General features: G+C 38.6%; 1 protein-coding gene across 5 annotated transcripts in view; it reads right to left on the reverse strand.

Annotated features, from left to right (window-relative positions):
* LOC136098503 (trafficking kinesin-binding protein 1) overlaps positions 1-17760 on the reverse strand; it is a 132766-nt gene that overhangs the window by 90936 nt on the left and 24070 nt on the right. Inside the window, exon 1 of one of the 5 annotated variants that reach the window (XM_065831975.2) lies at positions 17633-17760. The exons of 1 other annotated variant lie outside the window; for it this stretch is intronic. In XM_065831975.2, the coding sequence (XP_065688047.1) occupies positions 17633-17718 (86 nt within the window). In that variant the 5' untranslated portion in view covers positions 17719-17760. The remainder of the gene's footprint in view (positions 1-17632) is intronic. 3 more of the 5 variants (XM_065831976.2, XM_071804858.1, XM_071804859.1) reach the window with 3 other exon arrangements.

Consider the following 17760-nt stretch of genomic DNA (forward strand, 5'->3'; position numbering starts at 1 on the left):
GCTTCCAATGGAAGTCTTCCACTTTCTTCCAGGTCATCCTGTTGCTATGCATAGTCTCATACTTAATTTAACTATTTGGTTCAGAGCAGCAATACAGTCTTAAAGCAAAGCCATTCACTGTGAGCTACCTTCAGAACAACTTTGGTGCACATGAACAATCAATTCCCTTTTGAGTAAGAGAACCTGGAAACTCTGCTGCACGATGCACTTCAAATGCAACCTGCTGCCAAACTTCAAATAACCCTGTGGGCTACATCACTGCAAGGTCACCTGGCAATTACCTATGACATCTTTCTCTTTCAGAAAGCTTCAAACTGCACAGATAATTGGGACACTCAGCCCAAGGTGCCAATCTAAATCTAATCTACAGCAACCCACCCAAATCAGTAATGAAGATTTAAGAAGCTTCAGTGCTAACATCTTTGATCTACTCATCTATCCCTACTGACCAAAATATTTGCTAATTTAAACAGAACCTCAGAGTACCAAGGGAGTGAGAGAGATTCCCACTCTTAGCATCTGCCTGGAGCTACAGAGCTCTGATCCTGTATTTTCATTTACTAGTTTACTAATTCTCATTTACTAACTACTAACTGATGGTTAAACACTTCAGATGGTTTCAGGGTGTGCAAATTCCTCCCTTTAATGTACTTGCAAGAGTCTTACTAGAAACATTCTTCCCTGATTTGTACATCATTTTGTAAATCCACTAAACACCTTTATTTTACTAAGTCTTCTAAGTTTTACTAAATTCTTTTTAAAAAACCCTCAAACTTTTTATTTACATCAAAAAAAATCCTCCAGATGCAAAATGTCCCATGTAGACACTGAAGCAAATCAAAGCCAGTTTATATGTCTGTCTAATCTGCTAAACAGATGAACATGCTGGCCTGCTCTTGGTAATTCAGAATACAGCCTTCAACCTGTGTTTTGGAAAATAATTACTGAATTGATCAAAGCATCTTAAGACTTGCTTCAAGCATTCAACTTGCTTATTTCATTTTGCATCTACAAAAGTTTACATTTTTTAAAACTTGAAAACAGTTTCTTCACTGAGTGGGTGGGCTCAAAAGGCAGTCAAGATGCCTACAGCCATTTAAACACACTCTGTCAGACCATAAAGAAACCATTTGCAATAGGTCTGGCTTTTACACACACACACATATATAGTCACCATTTAACTTTTAGATAGAGACTGAATTTGATCAAAAAATTTATCAAGTTGTTTTAATCTTGCCCTGTATTACATGACCTCTTATACACCATGGGGTTTTATTTTCCACTCAGGAGCTAGGTTTTAAATATGTAGAATGCTGACTGCTCAGTGAAAGTCCTAACTAGAGGGAAATAAACAGTCAAAGTGCCATAGACGAATGACAGAATGTGACAAGCAGTTTATCTACCTTCAAACATTTTACATAAAAACAACTATGGTATGTCACATGTTAGAAGAATTCCACTATTTTTACAGCAAATTAAAGAGACAAGTATCTTGGACAACTCTAAACTACATCCTTATCCAAAGTTCTAAATCCATTTAAGAACTTTTTAATCAAACATCTCCCTCAGACTACCTTGGAGGAAACACTGCCTCACTTTCTTAACTGCTTTTGTAGCTGTCTGCTACCACAACATCACAGACCCTGTTACTCAAGCCTTTCATTACATTTAAACTATATTCCATGCCGCCTTTTTTTTCCTACTCTTTTTTCTCTTCTTCATAATGTGATTAGGAACTCTTTGGCCTGGCCAAATGCAATCTTTCCAGAGAAGTACCAATACGCAGTACTTATGTTACGTGCTATGAAGAATCTTCTCAGTATATGCCTCTCAAATGAGGGGCTTTTCTGCCTACAAAAGCATTAAAGAATGTTTTTGATTTAAAGATTTGACAGTTTCCAGAATAATTTTTTATGAAGCCGCATAATCAACAAGTATTAAGCAGATGAATCCATCCAAAACCAGAACACCACCTGGCAAACTGCCAGGGGCATGGCAACATCATTTAGACTAAAAGAGTCACCACTAGAGAACGAAAGCCAGAATAGCAGCAGCAATAACGAAAAATATCCTTAAATAACAGTGTAAACATGTAAAGCATAAAACCTTACTCTCAGGGTCCCCTAAAGCTGCTGCTGTGACCTTGTTTGACCAGTCATTAATCAAGATAGAGTCATGTTTTTCCAAAAAGTAATGCAAATCAAAACATCACAAATAAATAACCAAAGAAAGAAAGAAAAACACCCCACTGTTCTCCACAAACCAAAGTTTCTCACCACTAGGATTTGGCCTTCAAAAGGAGCCGTCAGTCTCTTCTCCCGTCAGGCCAAGGCAGGATGGAATCTCACTGTAAGACAAGCCCCGGCTTTGACCTTCCCAGCTGTGAGTGCACAAGTGTGCTCTCACCCGGCTTTGTGTAACACTGCCCTCTCTGCTCTAAAGTTCCTTGAGGCAAATATTGCAGCATCCTATAAATAGTTCTTCCTTCTGTAAGGCTTGCATTACACTGGGAGCTTTTTACAGCTCTCTTTCCTTTTATTTAATGTAGGCCATCAAACTTGCCCTCCACGCCTGCCCCTCCTCTCCCCTTTTTCCCCCCACAAACAAATAAACCTGAACACAGTTAAAAATTAGTGCATTCTCCTTCCTGTAATGCATCACGCTACTAGTTAGGAGATCTGAGCTAGACACGCTGTATATTTGTCTTGGCAAGGAAAAGCTGTTTGACCATCACAGCTAGTACAGAGTGTATGAGAAGTGTGTGTGCAGTCAAAGAAGGGATTCATCAGGTAACAAAGCTCAGAGCTACCACAATGCAAACTATAAATACCTCAAATACGTACTTTCTGTTCACATCCCTGCATGTGCAAGGTGCTCACTAAAGTAGATCAATGTAAGATGGGTCCAGGGGGCATGGTTCAATACTTGCTGAAGAGAAGGAAAGGATCTAATAACTTTAAAAAAAAAAAAAAAAAAATCAAAAATAATTTGAGATTAGGTTGCTGTTGTATTTGGCATGTATGAACTCCTGCCTCCTATGCAGCCAATACACAAGCTTAACGACACAAATGTCAGCTTTAGTACATCAACACATACGCTGCCTTCCAGGATATCTTCTCATACCACTAAAAACAAAGGCAGGTATCAAAGATTTGGCAAACAATTCAGGCATGGGGGAAACTTTTGTACCAGCAGCAAAGCAGGTCCCCAAATAGTATGTATGGAAATGGTGACAAAAGAAACCTGCAAAGATTTGTTTACACACCACAAGAACATGAAACTCCCCATTTCTTTATTTCTCCATAAGCCTCAAAGACTTTCAAAATACAGGTCAATACTCGGTACTGCTTTTCCACTAGTTGGGAAAAGATGTGGGATAACGACGACTTCTCTGAAAATCAGAAGAGGTAGCAGCACTGTGTCTGCTCTTGAGTCCTCAGGTCACCTCCTATCCACAGAAGAACCAGCAAGAGCTCTTGACTAGAAGCACAACAGAGACGCACAAACGGCATCAGACACACATGAACCAGTTATTAGTAAAGGGGAAAACAAAGCAAGCAAAACAAGCACCCTAGGGAACAGTGCCGGGGCCTACGACAGTATGCAGTAGGTAAAGATATTCAAATAAAATATGCTACCATTCCAAGCCAAATCCCTGATGAGCCAGCCAAGCCATACCTTCTTCCTCAGGACAATACTAAATAGCAAGGGAAAGCAGTGAAAACACCTGAAAGACCATGTTAGAATGGTGGTTCCCCCAAACACTACTACTGTTTAAACAAAAATACAATTAAGCTAACTGCCAACAAATTATGGCCAAAAGTTTTAGTCAAGTAACCCTAAATAAAGACCACACTGACTCAAACTAGATGTTTATCATGATTTAAAACTGGAGGAGGGGGCAGGAAGGAGGAATTTGAATCTTTCTTTGCATTACTATCGTTAATGTTTTGCTCTTATTACAGGAAGATTTTTTTGAATTTCCCACCCTCTACAAAGCCTTTAAGAGTCTACATAGAGTTGGAATAATTTAGATTTTTTAAAATGCTGTTTTACAGCATTGGAGAAGTATCATTACTTCGAATTTTAATAGCTGTCCTTCTGAAACCATTTACACAAAATATCCTTTAACAGAACTAAGACCACTAGTTTTCTTTACTATTTCTTATTGCAGAGACAATGAGAGCAGGGGTGAAAGGAATCAGCTGACAGAAGGAAAAAAATTCCTCATAAACTGCCCTAGAACAAACAAACAAAACCAAACACAACCACCCCAAAAAACCACACCCCATACATGCTGTGTCCTGATCCACTTACTTTCAGACAGTTTATTGATTTGGATCAAGTTGAATGATCAAATAAAGAGATGATGAAGAAAGAAAAAACACAAAAACAAACAAACAAAAAGAAATCCACAAACCACACACACAAAAAACCCAAAACAAAACACACACACAAAAATATTAACACACACCCAAACAAATCAAAAGTCAATCTGTTGAGAAAACATCCCATTTTTTTTGCAGATAGTAAGAACTGAAAGTTCGCTATTGCTGCTAGAAGCAATTTAAAAAATGACTTTTAGGAAGCTGACCTCCAAGGACAGTCAGGTCACCAATTCCTGCTCTGAGTAAGATGCTGAGAAGATCTGCTCTGGCTCACAGCCTCCCTGGTAGCAAGCCTCCCCTGTGCTCCAGCAACTGGCATGATGGAGCAAGAATCTCCCTCACTCTTCAAGGTTGTCTTACAACCCTAAATGTGCAGAGTTCCTCAGAACCTATTCCACAATTTCTTAACTGGCTGTTCACATCCCTGAGCCTCATATCCATTTTCTTTTGTCGTCTTTAAGTAGGTATGTATGGGAAAAATGCTTTCACGCATACACTAGTATGTTTGAGAGGACATGAGTGAACGGAACCCAGCTCTGTCACAAGCTCTGTAATCACAGACACTCTCTAAAGCTTTGGACTTGGGGCAAAGAGAAAGTCAAACCTCCAACTCTTATGGATATCTGGGCCTTACAAGTCACTTGAGGTACTAGTGCTGAGGAACAACATAAAAAGACTACAAATTCCTAAACAAGCAGCAATTCTGGGCCTTATACCAAAGCCTTGGTCACATGGACTTCCAGTAACGGAGACTAGAGCTGCTGACTAAAAAGGTCGCATATTAACACACACACCATTCCGATGCAGGGCTGCTTCCCTTCTGCTTCCATAGAAGTTAATGGCTACAACAAGAGAGAAGTCTGATAGCCCTTCTCAAAACCCTACCCTGTCATTTAATAACTGGCATAATTATTCTGTCAAGTCACTTTTCTGCTTATGAAGTTTGTGTGTAAACATCAAAAATGAAACAGGAGAACAAGAATATGCTGTTTAAAGGTTGCTCTGTATACCCAGTATATTACCATATACATGCGTCTGTGTTCTTGGGAACCTAGAAATGTTTATCTTAACAACAGGCAGTGGAATTTTGGGAAACTGAGCCAATTATCCATGGCTTAGTGCCATTAAAGTCAAAGTCATACTAGCAAAGATTTTGGAACAGTTTTCAGAAAATTTCAGGGGCATCAACATGAGCAAGGCAAGAGCAAGACTATGATACAGTCTTTAAACAACAACAAAAAAAAAAAAACACCAACAACAAAATCTCCTTACAAAGGAGAACTACAAAAGAGCACAAGCTAAGGGGTAAAAATGCAAACCAAATATAATACATGCTATTTTTTTGCTTCATTTGCAGACTAAACTATCTCAATTATGCAATGAAGTTGAAATCCAGCATTGTGGCTATCCCCAAAGGATCACAAAAATAAAAGCCTGAAGTCGCTCAATATAGACAGATCAAATGTTTCCAAACAATCTGGAAACTGATTCTGGAAAATGACTGCACTAACCTTTAAACATGGTGCTTCTTTAAGTTATCCTCAGATAAATTCCTGTATGCACATATATATTCTCCAAAGCACACAACAGATAGGACTGGACACTGAACTTCACTTACTCACTAGAGTCACAGCACAGACAGTACGAAACCAAACTGCCCCCCACCAGCTCTGTTGTAAATATCTGGTGATGGAGAGCTAAAACTACTATAAGGGGACTAGGCAAGCCAACCTGCTCACCAATCAGTCAATTCAGTTTCCCACTTATCAGTATGCCTTGTGACTTATTCATATCTTAGCATGCAGCCAGAAAGCATTCTGAGGATACCAACAGCGTCAGGCAAGCAACCAAGCCAGTTTTCAGTGAGGGGAAACAGTTCTTTGTCGAACTTTATTCCTATATGTCGAGAATTTCTTTTTTTTTCTGTGCATACTCTACAACTTAATTGGTAGACTAACATTTCTCTGAAAGCTTTCTCTGAAATTTTTCGCTGTAGTATCATAAGCAACCTTGCTCAGGGAATAAGAGGAACTGGACAAATTCCATAAAATATTACAGATGCGTGGTAAAGATGAAAGTACATAGAATAATATGTAGGTGTACAAGGTTGGAAAACATAGCATTTGAAGAACTTTCAAATTCAACCAAAAAATATAGAAGAATCACTAATGTTCCCTCCCCAGTTCAAAATACAGCATCTCTCAATACAAATATATTATGATACTTAGAAATTTCTTCCTTCAGAATGTTTTTTTTCCACAATCTAAATTTGGCAGAGCAAAGGTCCTAGCAGGCTCAGAACCACAATTAGGATTGATTTTCCTCAACTGCTGTACATACTCCATCACAAGCAAAGTTAACTCTCAATACTCAGTTCCTTTAAAATAACACTTACTCAGATTTAAGGCTGGAACATTTTCTGGACTTTCAGTATCCACAGTTACACATGAAGAAGATGATAAACGTTGACTCCATTGGAAAGTATCACTACAGTCAAAGTAACTGACTGACTGTTTCAGAGACATTCACACTTTTTGCTTGTGCATGAAGAAGCAAGGTTCTGTTAAGGGACTTGTGGAAGATTCAAATTTCTAGATCAACAAGGAAAATGGAAAGCAAGGTCTACAAGTACAATCCTGAATATAAACACAGGATTTCCTGAAAGGAACGGACCTCTTACCTACTCTGTAAACTCCCTGTGTAGATTGCTCATTTGACACACAAACTCTTACCTGAACCAAAAGAGGTAAAAAGAAGCCAAGATTTGACAGTTGAAGCCAGTAACTCTAAAAGGTGCTTTGAGACTGCGCACCCCCAACTTCATTATTTAGCTTTAATTAATTTTACATTCTCTGTCCAGTATGTTCTAGCACCAGACCTCAAAGCTTCATCACATCTCTTTTACTGTCAACAGAGAATATGAAACTCTCCTTGCTATTAAAGAAGGCCTGGGGAGCACTTCTTGCAACTTAGTGCGGCAGACAGAGAAAAATGAACTTGCTTGGAAAAGGCTGCACATCACATCACTAGAAGAGAGAATTTTAGATAAATACTTTTATACTCTGTATAGGTTGACTTCATTTCAGGCAAGTCAGTGCCTATTTAACTCCTTCTATGATTCATACAGAAAAGCTTTTGGTTTAAATTTAGTCATGCTTTAAGCACAATTAACTTGGCATATTACATTGTACCTGCCTGAGGGTTTGGGGCCAACGGAATTTTCACCAAGAAATGCTGAAATTGCATTAAAAAGCATGACAAATAGCAGCAGAGATCTCCAGGCCAGGCCATCATTGCCCCATACAAGAAACAGTTTTATCTTTAACAAATTCTTGGTCATCCTTTCGGTCACAAGAACATAACAGTTCAAACAGTTCATGCAGCAGTTCCAGCCAAAGACAAGATTGTATCCTAAAGAGAAAACTGCGGTATCCCTTATACCAGGATGCAGGGAATTAAACACAGTAGTTATTCCTCCTGCAGAGAAATGATCTAGGCACGCTAGACCACCCCCACTTCCCTTGCTGTTCTGGATCCAGAGTCAGTTTTCAGAAACATACTGTTTATTCATCTGTACCAACTGCAGGGTTCAGAGAAGACATGATTCCTGATTTCTACAAAGAACTAATTGCTGTTCTCCTCAGTTATGTATTCTGCTATCGCTTCAAATTTTTGCTTTATAATACTCCATTCTTCTTCCCTGTGCTCTTTTATCTCTGCAAGGTCCCAAGGCCCACAGCACTGAAGCTCAGTTTTCACACACCTGTCCCTCACCATGGAAACAGGAATAAAAACAGTGTGGACATACCTCATTTGTATTATTAAATAAAAATTCATCATCAAAATATCCTACTGATACTCATCACTAGGCTAGAATCTCTATGGCCAAAACAGGAAGCACAGGAAACTTGCCCTGACTCAGATCTAGCAATAATTCCCTTGTAAACTCCCGTCATCATCATCACCAACAGCACCTGATACCTCAAAGCTAAAACAAGTCACATCTTATAGTTTTAAAAGGCAGACAGCTTTTAAGCAGCACTAAGTCTAGCACAGCCCTTTTGGGATTAATGTCTTGGTAGTGACAAGCTGCATCAGAACCTTCCCAGAGCTCCTTCTTTTAAGAGATCCACATGTTTTCATTTTAAGTTTGCAGTTCCACCACTTGTTCCAGTTCCACCCTTGCTCCAAAGCTGCTGTTCAGTCCAGATTCCATAGCCACCAAAATCCACACCAGCTGCCTGCACAGCCCCTGCCCAGAGCCCAGAGGATCTCTGTGCAATTTACGCAAGGCATGCTGCCACTTTCTTAGCAGGATAAGCCAGTGCTGAAATGCCCTCTTCTTCCTCAGTCTCACTCCACCTACCCTGACTGCAGCAGAAACGCCAAGGTTTATAAATAAGCTGGAGGAAAAGGTCAGCAACTTACCTGGATCCACAACTTTCTAGGCTAAGGTCAGTTGCACAGTATGCCAGGAGGGCCAGATAGGAGACTGGTTTTCCCAGGACATACCATGAAACTGCACAGAAACACCACAGCATACACATATAGTCTGCTATAGAACCCTACTGCCACATGAGTGCTCAGTACAGCCACGTCAATATGGAACAGGAAGGTGCTTTACAACTTCCACTCTTTTCAGATAATTCATGCTAAATCTACAGTGAAGTACAAATAAAGCAACACAGAACAAGTTCAGCAGCAGACGACAGACCACTGAACAACTGGCACTATGTCTGAGGGGGATTTTAATTTATATTTTTTTTTACAAGTTTTCTCCTCACTTCTGTGTAAGTGTAATTCCATAGGTTTCCACTCTTCCTCAAGCTTTACAATGTTTTCAGACCTGAAGGGTCATTAGCTTTTCAAGGGCCCCAATAAAGAGATACCAATTTACAGTGCAATTAAGAAATCATAGAAAACCCAAACATACAGGTAGCACAAAAAACAATATTTTCTTGCTACTAGAGTGGATACATGATTTTTTTGGTATTGTGTTTAGCTGCAGCAGTAGGTTTCCAAGATCAGATAGATGTTTTCCTCTTTCCCGTTTCACAAATGTATTCTTCTTAGAGAAGAATCTTGCTTTTGCAGTCATGCATCACAAATATGTCACTAAAGATATATGAATCTGTTCTGCTCAGTTCTTGGATTATTATTTTAACCAGAATTAACAAAAAATAATGTAGATGCACATTAATACACAGTGGTAAAGTGTATTACTACAGATTAAGATAGGAAGAGAGTTTGTACATTATAGCTACACAGTGCTGCCTGGTCATTCACAGCACAAAGTAAAAGGCAACTAGAAAGGACATCAGCCACATCATTCTTATGTTGCCCAGGACAGCTCCCAGGCTCAGTGACAGAGACATGCATACCATCAGTCTTTAAAATCAAATATTTAATGCTTAGCTACCAGAGTACAGTTTGCATTCACCATGAGTGCCCCTCACTACAGGACAAAGGGCACCACCATAGCCACCAGGTTTTAACTGCTATGGGTCACTGTTTTTCAGACAAATTGCAAACAGTTGTAAAAATGAAACTGAACTTTAGCTTACCAAGTTTGCAACTTACCCAGAATACATCACACGTTCTACATGACACACATAACAGTGGGCAGAAAATATCTGACCTGACAAAGTTGAAGTGCCATATGCAAAAATTTCCTATAGCAAAACATCCTACATAGGCAAAGTTATACCACCAAATTAAGCCAAATAAAATCTGCAAGACTGCACATGTTGCACAAAAGTCAGCCACCATACAATGGTCTCAGCAGGACCAACATCCACCAGTCAAAATGCAGAAAGATGAGATTCAGCTTGAACTGATTCAGACTGGCTGGAGGGAAGAAAAAGATATACTTTACAAAAGATAATTTCAATTAAGAGAAAAGGGGAAAAAAAAAAACAAAACAACACAACCCACAAAACATACACCTCTATCAGGTAGACAACACTACCCCAACATCAAGAGATAGTATGACAGAACATATAAAACCTAAGAGTAAAGAGTAAAAAGAGAGAGGTCTAATCTTTCACTTCAACATGCCTGCAAACCTTCGATTGCATGGAAAGTTATTTTATGAAATGCTGGAGCAAATCAGACAGTCTACACCTTACTTTATCTTTGGTGTCCCCACAGCAATGAAATACACATCACTGAAATGTTTCTGTTATGTGGCAGTGTTCCCAGGTATGTCATTTAGAGAAGTCTCAAACAGTTTTGAATTCCATTTTAAATTTCCTACCTGCAGATTTTATTTGCAAAGATAAACATGGAAGTGAAGAAAACCACATTCACTCAGCCAGGCACATAGAGACAAACACTAACGGGACCTTTGACTTTAGCACTGAAACAAAACACATGTTAAAAATAAAGTGTTGGAAGGAAGGAGCAGGGAAAGCATAACAATGTATTTAGGGGAGTCTCACTAGTTATTTTGCCATCAGGAAAAAACCGCAGCTTTCTTGATCCAAGTTCATAATGTAGCACACAATCACTTAAAACAGCAGCCCCTCTTATGTTTGTTTTGTTTTTTTTTTAACCTCAGCTGTCTTTTTGTACAACTGTTCTGTGAATAAAACAGATCAAATTGAAGCTCTTATTTTTTTTAAAATATAAAAAACTAAATATTATAAAGCTAGCTGTAGCTGAGTACAATGGTCAAATTAAAGATTCCACAATTTATAACAATTTCTTTTTTCAGTGGCATTGTTACCTGCATCACTCTTCCCTGGTTACCGTGCAATAGGGAAAAAAGTTTTGTATATAAGCAAGTGTACAAATTAATATAACTCCCACTTCATCCAAACTGCCCCAGGTCAGAGCCATTCCACTAACGCATAGTGAAGAGCAGCATTTCTCAGATTCACTCTAACTAAAGGTGTCCATTTGTTGAGATCCAGGTAGCCTTTGAACATCACCACAGTGAAAAAGGAAATTCCTCCATGCAGTTCCACCAATTTTTCCTCCATAACGCAAAGATTATTCCTAGCTGAACACAAGCTAACAATCCTGAGAAATGTGCCTTTTCTTTACAAATTACCAGGAAGTAACAACAGTCAGAAATAGGCAAAACAGTTGGGAATGAAAGGTATCCTTTTTCCCCCTTCCTTCCCATTCCAAACCATTGGCACCTCCCTTTTACAGCTCTCCACCAGGACTCTGTCCCCCAGTGACTCTAACAGTCTAACCAGACTGCTAAAAATAGCTTCTCAACTACAAGACATGTACATTATCAGTGGAAAACATTTCTGAAGACCTAGTAACAGCCCCACAGCTCAGTCTGATGCCAAGAGAGACTAAAGAGGCAGACAAAAGAACAGTTGATCAAGTTAGGGAAGCCCTTACTGCATGCCCATTACACAGAGAATATGTATTTCCCCCCCACCCCCCACCAATTGACAGATAGTTTACAAGCAATCTCAAAAAATTGGATTGAAAATGTAATTTTTTTTGTACTATAAGCAACACTGACTGTAAAATCTGAATATGCCAGAAAGACAGTAATAATCTGAAGTATACTTAGTTTGCATTTCAGCAGTCTTCCATGATTGTTTCTCTGGAAGTCTTTATAAGCAACATGCAGTAACGTACGTGACATTTTATAGGCAAATACAATGCTCTCAACACTCAAAGTTACAGTAATTAAACAGACAGAGGAATTAAAAGACTTGCCCAGGTCACTTTTGTGTGGATGCTGTTCCTTCATTGCATGCTACCATCCCTACAGGAAAAATGCACGTGAGATACTCCATTATCCAAGGCTCAGAGCTACAGAACTAAAGGCCAGTTAGAGTCTCAAAAAGGTGGGCAGGGCATGTTTCCATCAAACCTTGATAAAGCAGAGCAATCTTGACAGCACTTCATTCAATGAAAGAGTGTTTTAACACCAAAAATACTGAGTTGATTGTTCTCCTTTCTATCTCTAGAACCAAGTTCTCCAGTTTAACAGCAAGAATTTAATGAATAAGGGATTGGTCTGGTGTTCAAAAGAGTCGTACATGAAAATATTTGGTTTGCATTTTGGAAAGTAGCTGGAACAAAACCTACTTCTAATAAAAATAAATCATAGAAGTTGAGACTGTTCTTCAGAGATGTTCACTCAAAAACTTGAGATGTTGATTTCTTGTCAGTAGCAAAGCAATGCGATATTGTTCAATACAGACAAAATATAAATATTTCCGTCTCCCCCCCTTCAAAGTTAGTCTTATAATGATAGGTTCTAACTACCTTTAAGCTATGATAAATGCAAATGTAACAAAAATAGGACAGGATGCTTCTTGTCAATACAGCATTCTGCATTGTATAACTATGCTTAAGTGCCATCCAAAACTTTCAAGACATTTTTAAAAAATCATCTCGACTCATAGCGTCTGTATTTGAGATGTTTTAACTCTAAAGGAACTTGACATGTCTCAGAAAGATGCAGAAAAATTTAGTAAGACTTTGAAATCTCATATACAAATCAATCCTCCCTGCATAGACCACAAACTTCTGCAACTTCCACCATCAGACTGCTATCAGAGGACAGTATTGTTCCTTACTCAAAATGGATGAAACAGAGTTCTTGTGTCATTACAGCAAAAACTCTGCAACCCATCACAAAGTCTTCATCTGACTCTTATTGCCAGCATTATTCTATAAGGTTCACAGAAATTAGCACTGTTCACAGAGAATTCAAGTAGTGAAACATTCACTATTAACTTGTAAAGTTTTTAAACATGAAGGTATCCTATCTACTCCATCTCTGCTTCTGTAAGGATGCTGAGGTATTTTAATTCTTCACATGGAAGACAACAGTAGCTTTCATAATGATACCTCCCAAACTGAATCTCTGGTTATGAAGTTATAGATCCATAAGTACAGTTACATGATAAAAACTGTGATTGCATTAAGGGCTGTAATTTTAAGCCTGGGAGTGATAGCAACACCACCTACTCCAGGCTTAGAACACATGCTTCAAAAGCATTTTTTCTTGTACAGTGAAAATCCTCAGATACTTCCAGGACAGCAGTAAGACTTTTTACCTCAAATAAATCCCTGTGCAGAGTTGAAGTGATATTTTAAAGCAGCCATTTTTTTTAAGATTTAGAGTGTGGGTGGGTTTTTTTCCTGAGCTGAAGGTAGATTTTAGCAATGCAGGACTTTCCATGGCTACTGTAAACATAGCAAATCCATTTGTCCATTTGTTTTTCCCATGACACTTTCCTCAGAGGGCAAATAACATCAGTTACACGGGGACCTTCCTACTGATGTTATGTTAATGATCGTGCCAGAAACAAGTAGTTTTCTGAACCAATTTAAAAATTACTGCACTGTTGATGTAGTAACCATAATTTGAATGTACAGTATTGGGAAACATACAAATAAACTGGTTCCTAGGCACAACTTCCGAAAAAAAAGAAAATGGAAAAAGAGTAGAAATCCCAGTGAACTTGCATCTTTCTTTAAAAGGCAGAGAAAAGCAAATAATTTGCCTGAACTAAAGACTTTGCTATTTCAAGATAAACACTTAAGTTTAAGTTTGCTTTATTTTATTTTGTTTTACATTGGAAGGAGGGCACTGAGAGAGTAATCCATCTGAATTAACTTACCTGCTTTCCTCTCAACTTTGAGACAAACATTTTCCTTACCACATCAGTTGTCTCTTTCAGCACTTTGAGACCTTCACTTTTGGGAAGAAAAGGAAAACCCAGGTTCAAAAGTCACTAATGCTTCTCAGCAAGCAGAAGGATATCCTGACCAGAGCCACCACCTCTTTTACCTTCCCAGCCAGTGTTACCAGGAGCAGTTCCAAACCAGACAAGTTTAACGAAGACTCCACTGGAAACTGGCTAAAGCAGAACAAGTGCCAGTATTGGAAGGATGATTTTCCTTCACTCTCCCTGGTACAGTTAGGTGTAGCTGTACAGTAACAACTGCCAGTGTACTGTGCATCCTGGCAATACAGAGCGGGGTTAAGGGAGGAAAGCAAGCAATCCGGCCAGCAACAAACAAAAATAAGCCCAAGGTCTCTTATATCAATATGCCTAAATTAGAGTTTCCACATGATATCCGAGCTATCTATATTAAGCCTCTCAGGCCAGTCTTCCACTAAATCAAGCTTTTGAGTGGCTTAAAGTTCACATGATTTTTAGAGCCTAACTAGGCAGCTATTCCTTCTGCATCTCCCGTATTGAATGCTTCTTTGCCAGCTACATTTTACAACTTCAGTTGCAGCTCTCTAACGAAATCTCATACATGTGAAGTTAAATGACATCAGGAAGCATGTTCGATCTCTTTCAGAGCAAAAGGATTTCAGAATGAGGTTGGATCAAAGGGAACAGTACCACAGTCACTGAGGCAATAGTTACAGTGTTTAAAAATCTAACAATCTGGAAACCACAAGGTGAAATACCTTCCTATCACTTCTAATCCTCAGGTTTTTCCAGGAATTCCTGTACAGCCTCACAATGCCTAGCGATGATATGAAGGCAAGGTGTACTGCTCTAAAAAGGCCATCTATTTCCTCCTTGAAACTAGTTGTCTCAGAATAATTCCAACTAAAATCCTAATTAGGAAGGCTGGTAAATGTATTATAAATTGGTCCAAATACTTTCAGTTCTGCTGCAAGACTTCATCTTAAATTATTCTGTCTTGTTGCTAGTCTGCAAAGACTGCTAGTTTTAGAACAGACCTCCCCTTTGCTTTTATCCAAGCTCCCTTCACACCAGACTGCTCTCTGAACAAGACCCCCTGACTACAGGGCAGTTTCTAAGAGCACCTTTCACATATTTTCCTCTGCCTCGAACTTTTCTTCTCAAGAGTCTGTGTTAATGCTGTGTTTTGGGACAAGGTTCACCAGAAAACTGATTTCCATACAGTCCATGCCACAAAAGTAACTACATTAAATAGCAACACCTGGGATACTCAACAGGGGGAGGGTGATAACAAGAAATAAGTCTCTTGAAAACGTATCTGATTTTAACATGTTCCTTCAAAAAAAACTTCATAATAACTGAAAATTGCTCAATACCTGTGCAAGGCGGGTATTCCTCTGTATGCTAAAGATAATTTTAAAAAGCAGTGATACATTTCGAGCCACTCTGTGATTAATATAAGTGCCTCACTGGAAGAAGATGTAGCAAAAAGAAACAAGAAGTGTGGATAAGTAAATAGGGAGAATACAAACTCCTTGTTTTCACTTTACCTTTATGTTCTAAACAACTGTTTTACCCCCTGATAAAGAAGAGGAAAAAGTGTGCCATGTCAAAATGAACAAGAAAAACCCTTCAGAAGTATTTCACTCAAGAACACTTCAGATTTTTTAGTCTAATCCCTATGGACAAGGGCTTCTACTAGAATTTAAGTGCCATTTGGTTGCAATGTGATCCTACCTGAACTAGTAAAAACAGAGGAGGAGAGTAAAAAGAGCTAACAAGAAGGGTATTCTTTCTGCCTGATATGAACTCCATCTCTGTCCAGCTACAATTACGGTCCCATAATTTGCAAAGTCGTGTTACAGATGCTAACAACTCCACAAAAACATCCAGTTTCTATCTATTTGCTTTCCTCCTCCAATAGTCTAAAACCAGCTGTAGCACTGAGATTTTTGAGAGCGTTAAGGATTTTAGGTATTGCAGGTAGTGCCAGTCCAACGCGTTTTTATAAAGTTATAAAATGTAAAGCTTTTGATTAAGAAATGTCAGCTTCCTTCAAGCCTACCAAAGAGTAAAAACCAGCTAGTATGGCTGTTGTTCCAAAGCTAAAAAGCTAAAACTATTTTAGCTCTGAGATAAAACAGGTGGTCTAACAAAGAACATGTGAAAAATAAAGCTAAACTCGATTTCTTGTTTTAACTTCATTAGAAGCAGTTGAAATTTTTTTTACAAATTCACTAACTGTACACATTCTTTTAGCAGTATTTAGACACAGCCAAGTTATGGAGTAGTAAAACAAATTAGTAAGTTATAAAGAGTTGTTCCTCATTTGATTAACTGGTAAGCAAACAAATTCACAGTAACAGTGCTGAGGGAGATCTAAATACCCTTCCCACCTTCCAGCCACCAGAACACAAGCAATCTAGTATTTCAGAGACATCAAGATTTTAAAAAATTATTCTTAAAGAACTTATACAGAGAAAATAGTTCATATCATCAAAATTCATGCATTAATATTCACCCATTTTCTTTGTAAATTTGAAACCAGAAATTTAAAATAAAATACAGTAAGAAAAGCAAACTCAAATCATATCCAGAAAATGAGCTTAATACAACAATGACATCCCCAGCACAACTTATCTTGTGTTTCAAAGGCAACACCCATGTCTAAGATCTTTATATTGTAGGAATTTCCATTTTAACAACAAAATGAAGCCCATGATACCAGCTAGACAGCCATCACCAACAGCATATTTCACTAAGTAGGCTTCAAGTTTACAAAGGATCTATCAACATATATAAAGATTAATAACTTTTTTCCTGCCTCTGATACTCCAGGATTGTGAACAAAAATCAGTGACAAATGAATTGTCCTATGAATAAGACAATGTAAGTATCCCAAATAACTGAAATTTCCTTGCAGCCAAAAGCCTGCAAGACTGTGCAAGTATTTCAGCTTGTACTGATGTGCCTGCCCCATCACAAGACTTGTTTAATAACGATATCACAACTTAAAATACCTGATGCTCAAAGCAGTTTAATCTGTAACCTTAAAAATATCAGCTGACTCAGATTCCTTATGTTTTATTCTAAGAAAACAAACACACACACACAGAGCTTGTGGTTGTAGCATTTTAAATAACATGGCAGTTTACTCGGACTAACTTCAGATCGTAAGGTAGTGAAGGAGGGAGGAAGCTGTCACAATAAACAGTGATCCTTGACCCATTCAAGCATAGTGCACTGTCGATGTTCTACTTTTGCACAAGGCAAAGCGTAAGTCTTTCCCCCTGCCCCACTGGAACAAAACCTGTATCTGACAACACAACAGCAGCTCAGCATTATTTGAGAAATCCCAGGCAGCGTTATGCGTGCAACAGTTGAAAAACAGCATTCAACTAAACTGCAGAGTAAGGGAATCTGAAAAGTACTAAAGCAGCATTTACCATGTTCCCCTCCTTTGTCTGCATTAATTTAAAACACAGCCAGCAATGCCTCTGCACACACACTACATACATACTACATTCAAAGTTAAGCTCTAAGAGAGACAAACAGTATTGAGAGATTACAGCTCCGCAGCAGCCATTGTTGTACCTGGTTTTCAACTCTCTTTGCTCCTGATCATCTGCAAAGCATTCTTCCTTTCCTGGGCCTCCTTTTCCCCTCCAGAATTTCACCATTTGGCTAGCAGGCTCACTTTAAGTGTCACTTCTATTTGTGTT

This window comes from Patagioenas fasciata, chromosome 2 (genome assembly GCF_037038585.1).
Source record: "Patagioenas fasciata isolate bPatFas1 chromosome 2, bPatFas1.hap1, whole genome shotgun sequence".
NCBI classification, from domain to species: domain Eukaryota; kingdom Metazoa; phylum Chordata; class Aves; order Columbiformes; family Columbidae; genus Patagioenas; species Patagioenas fasciata.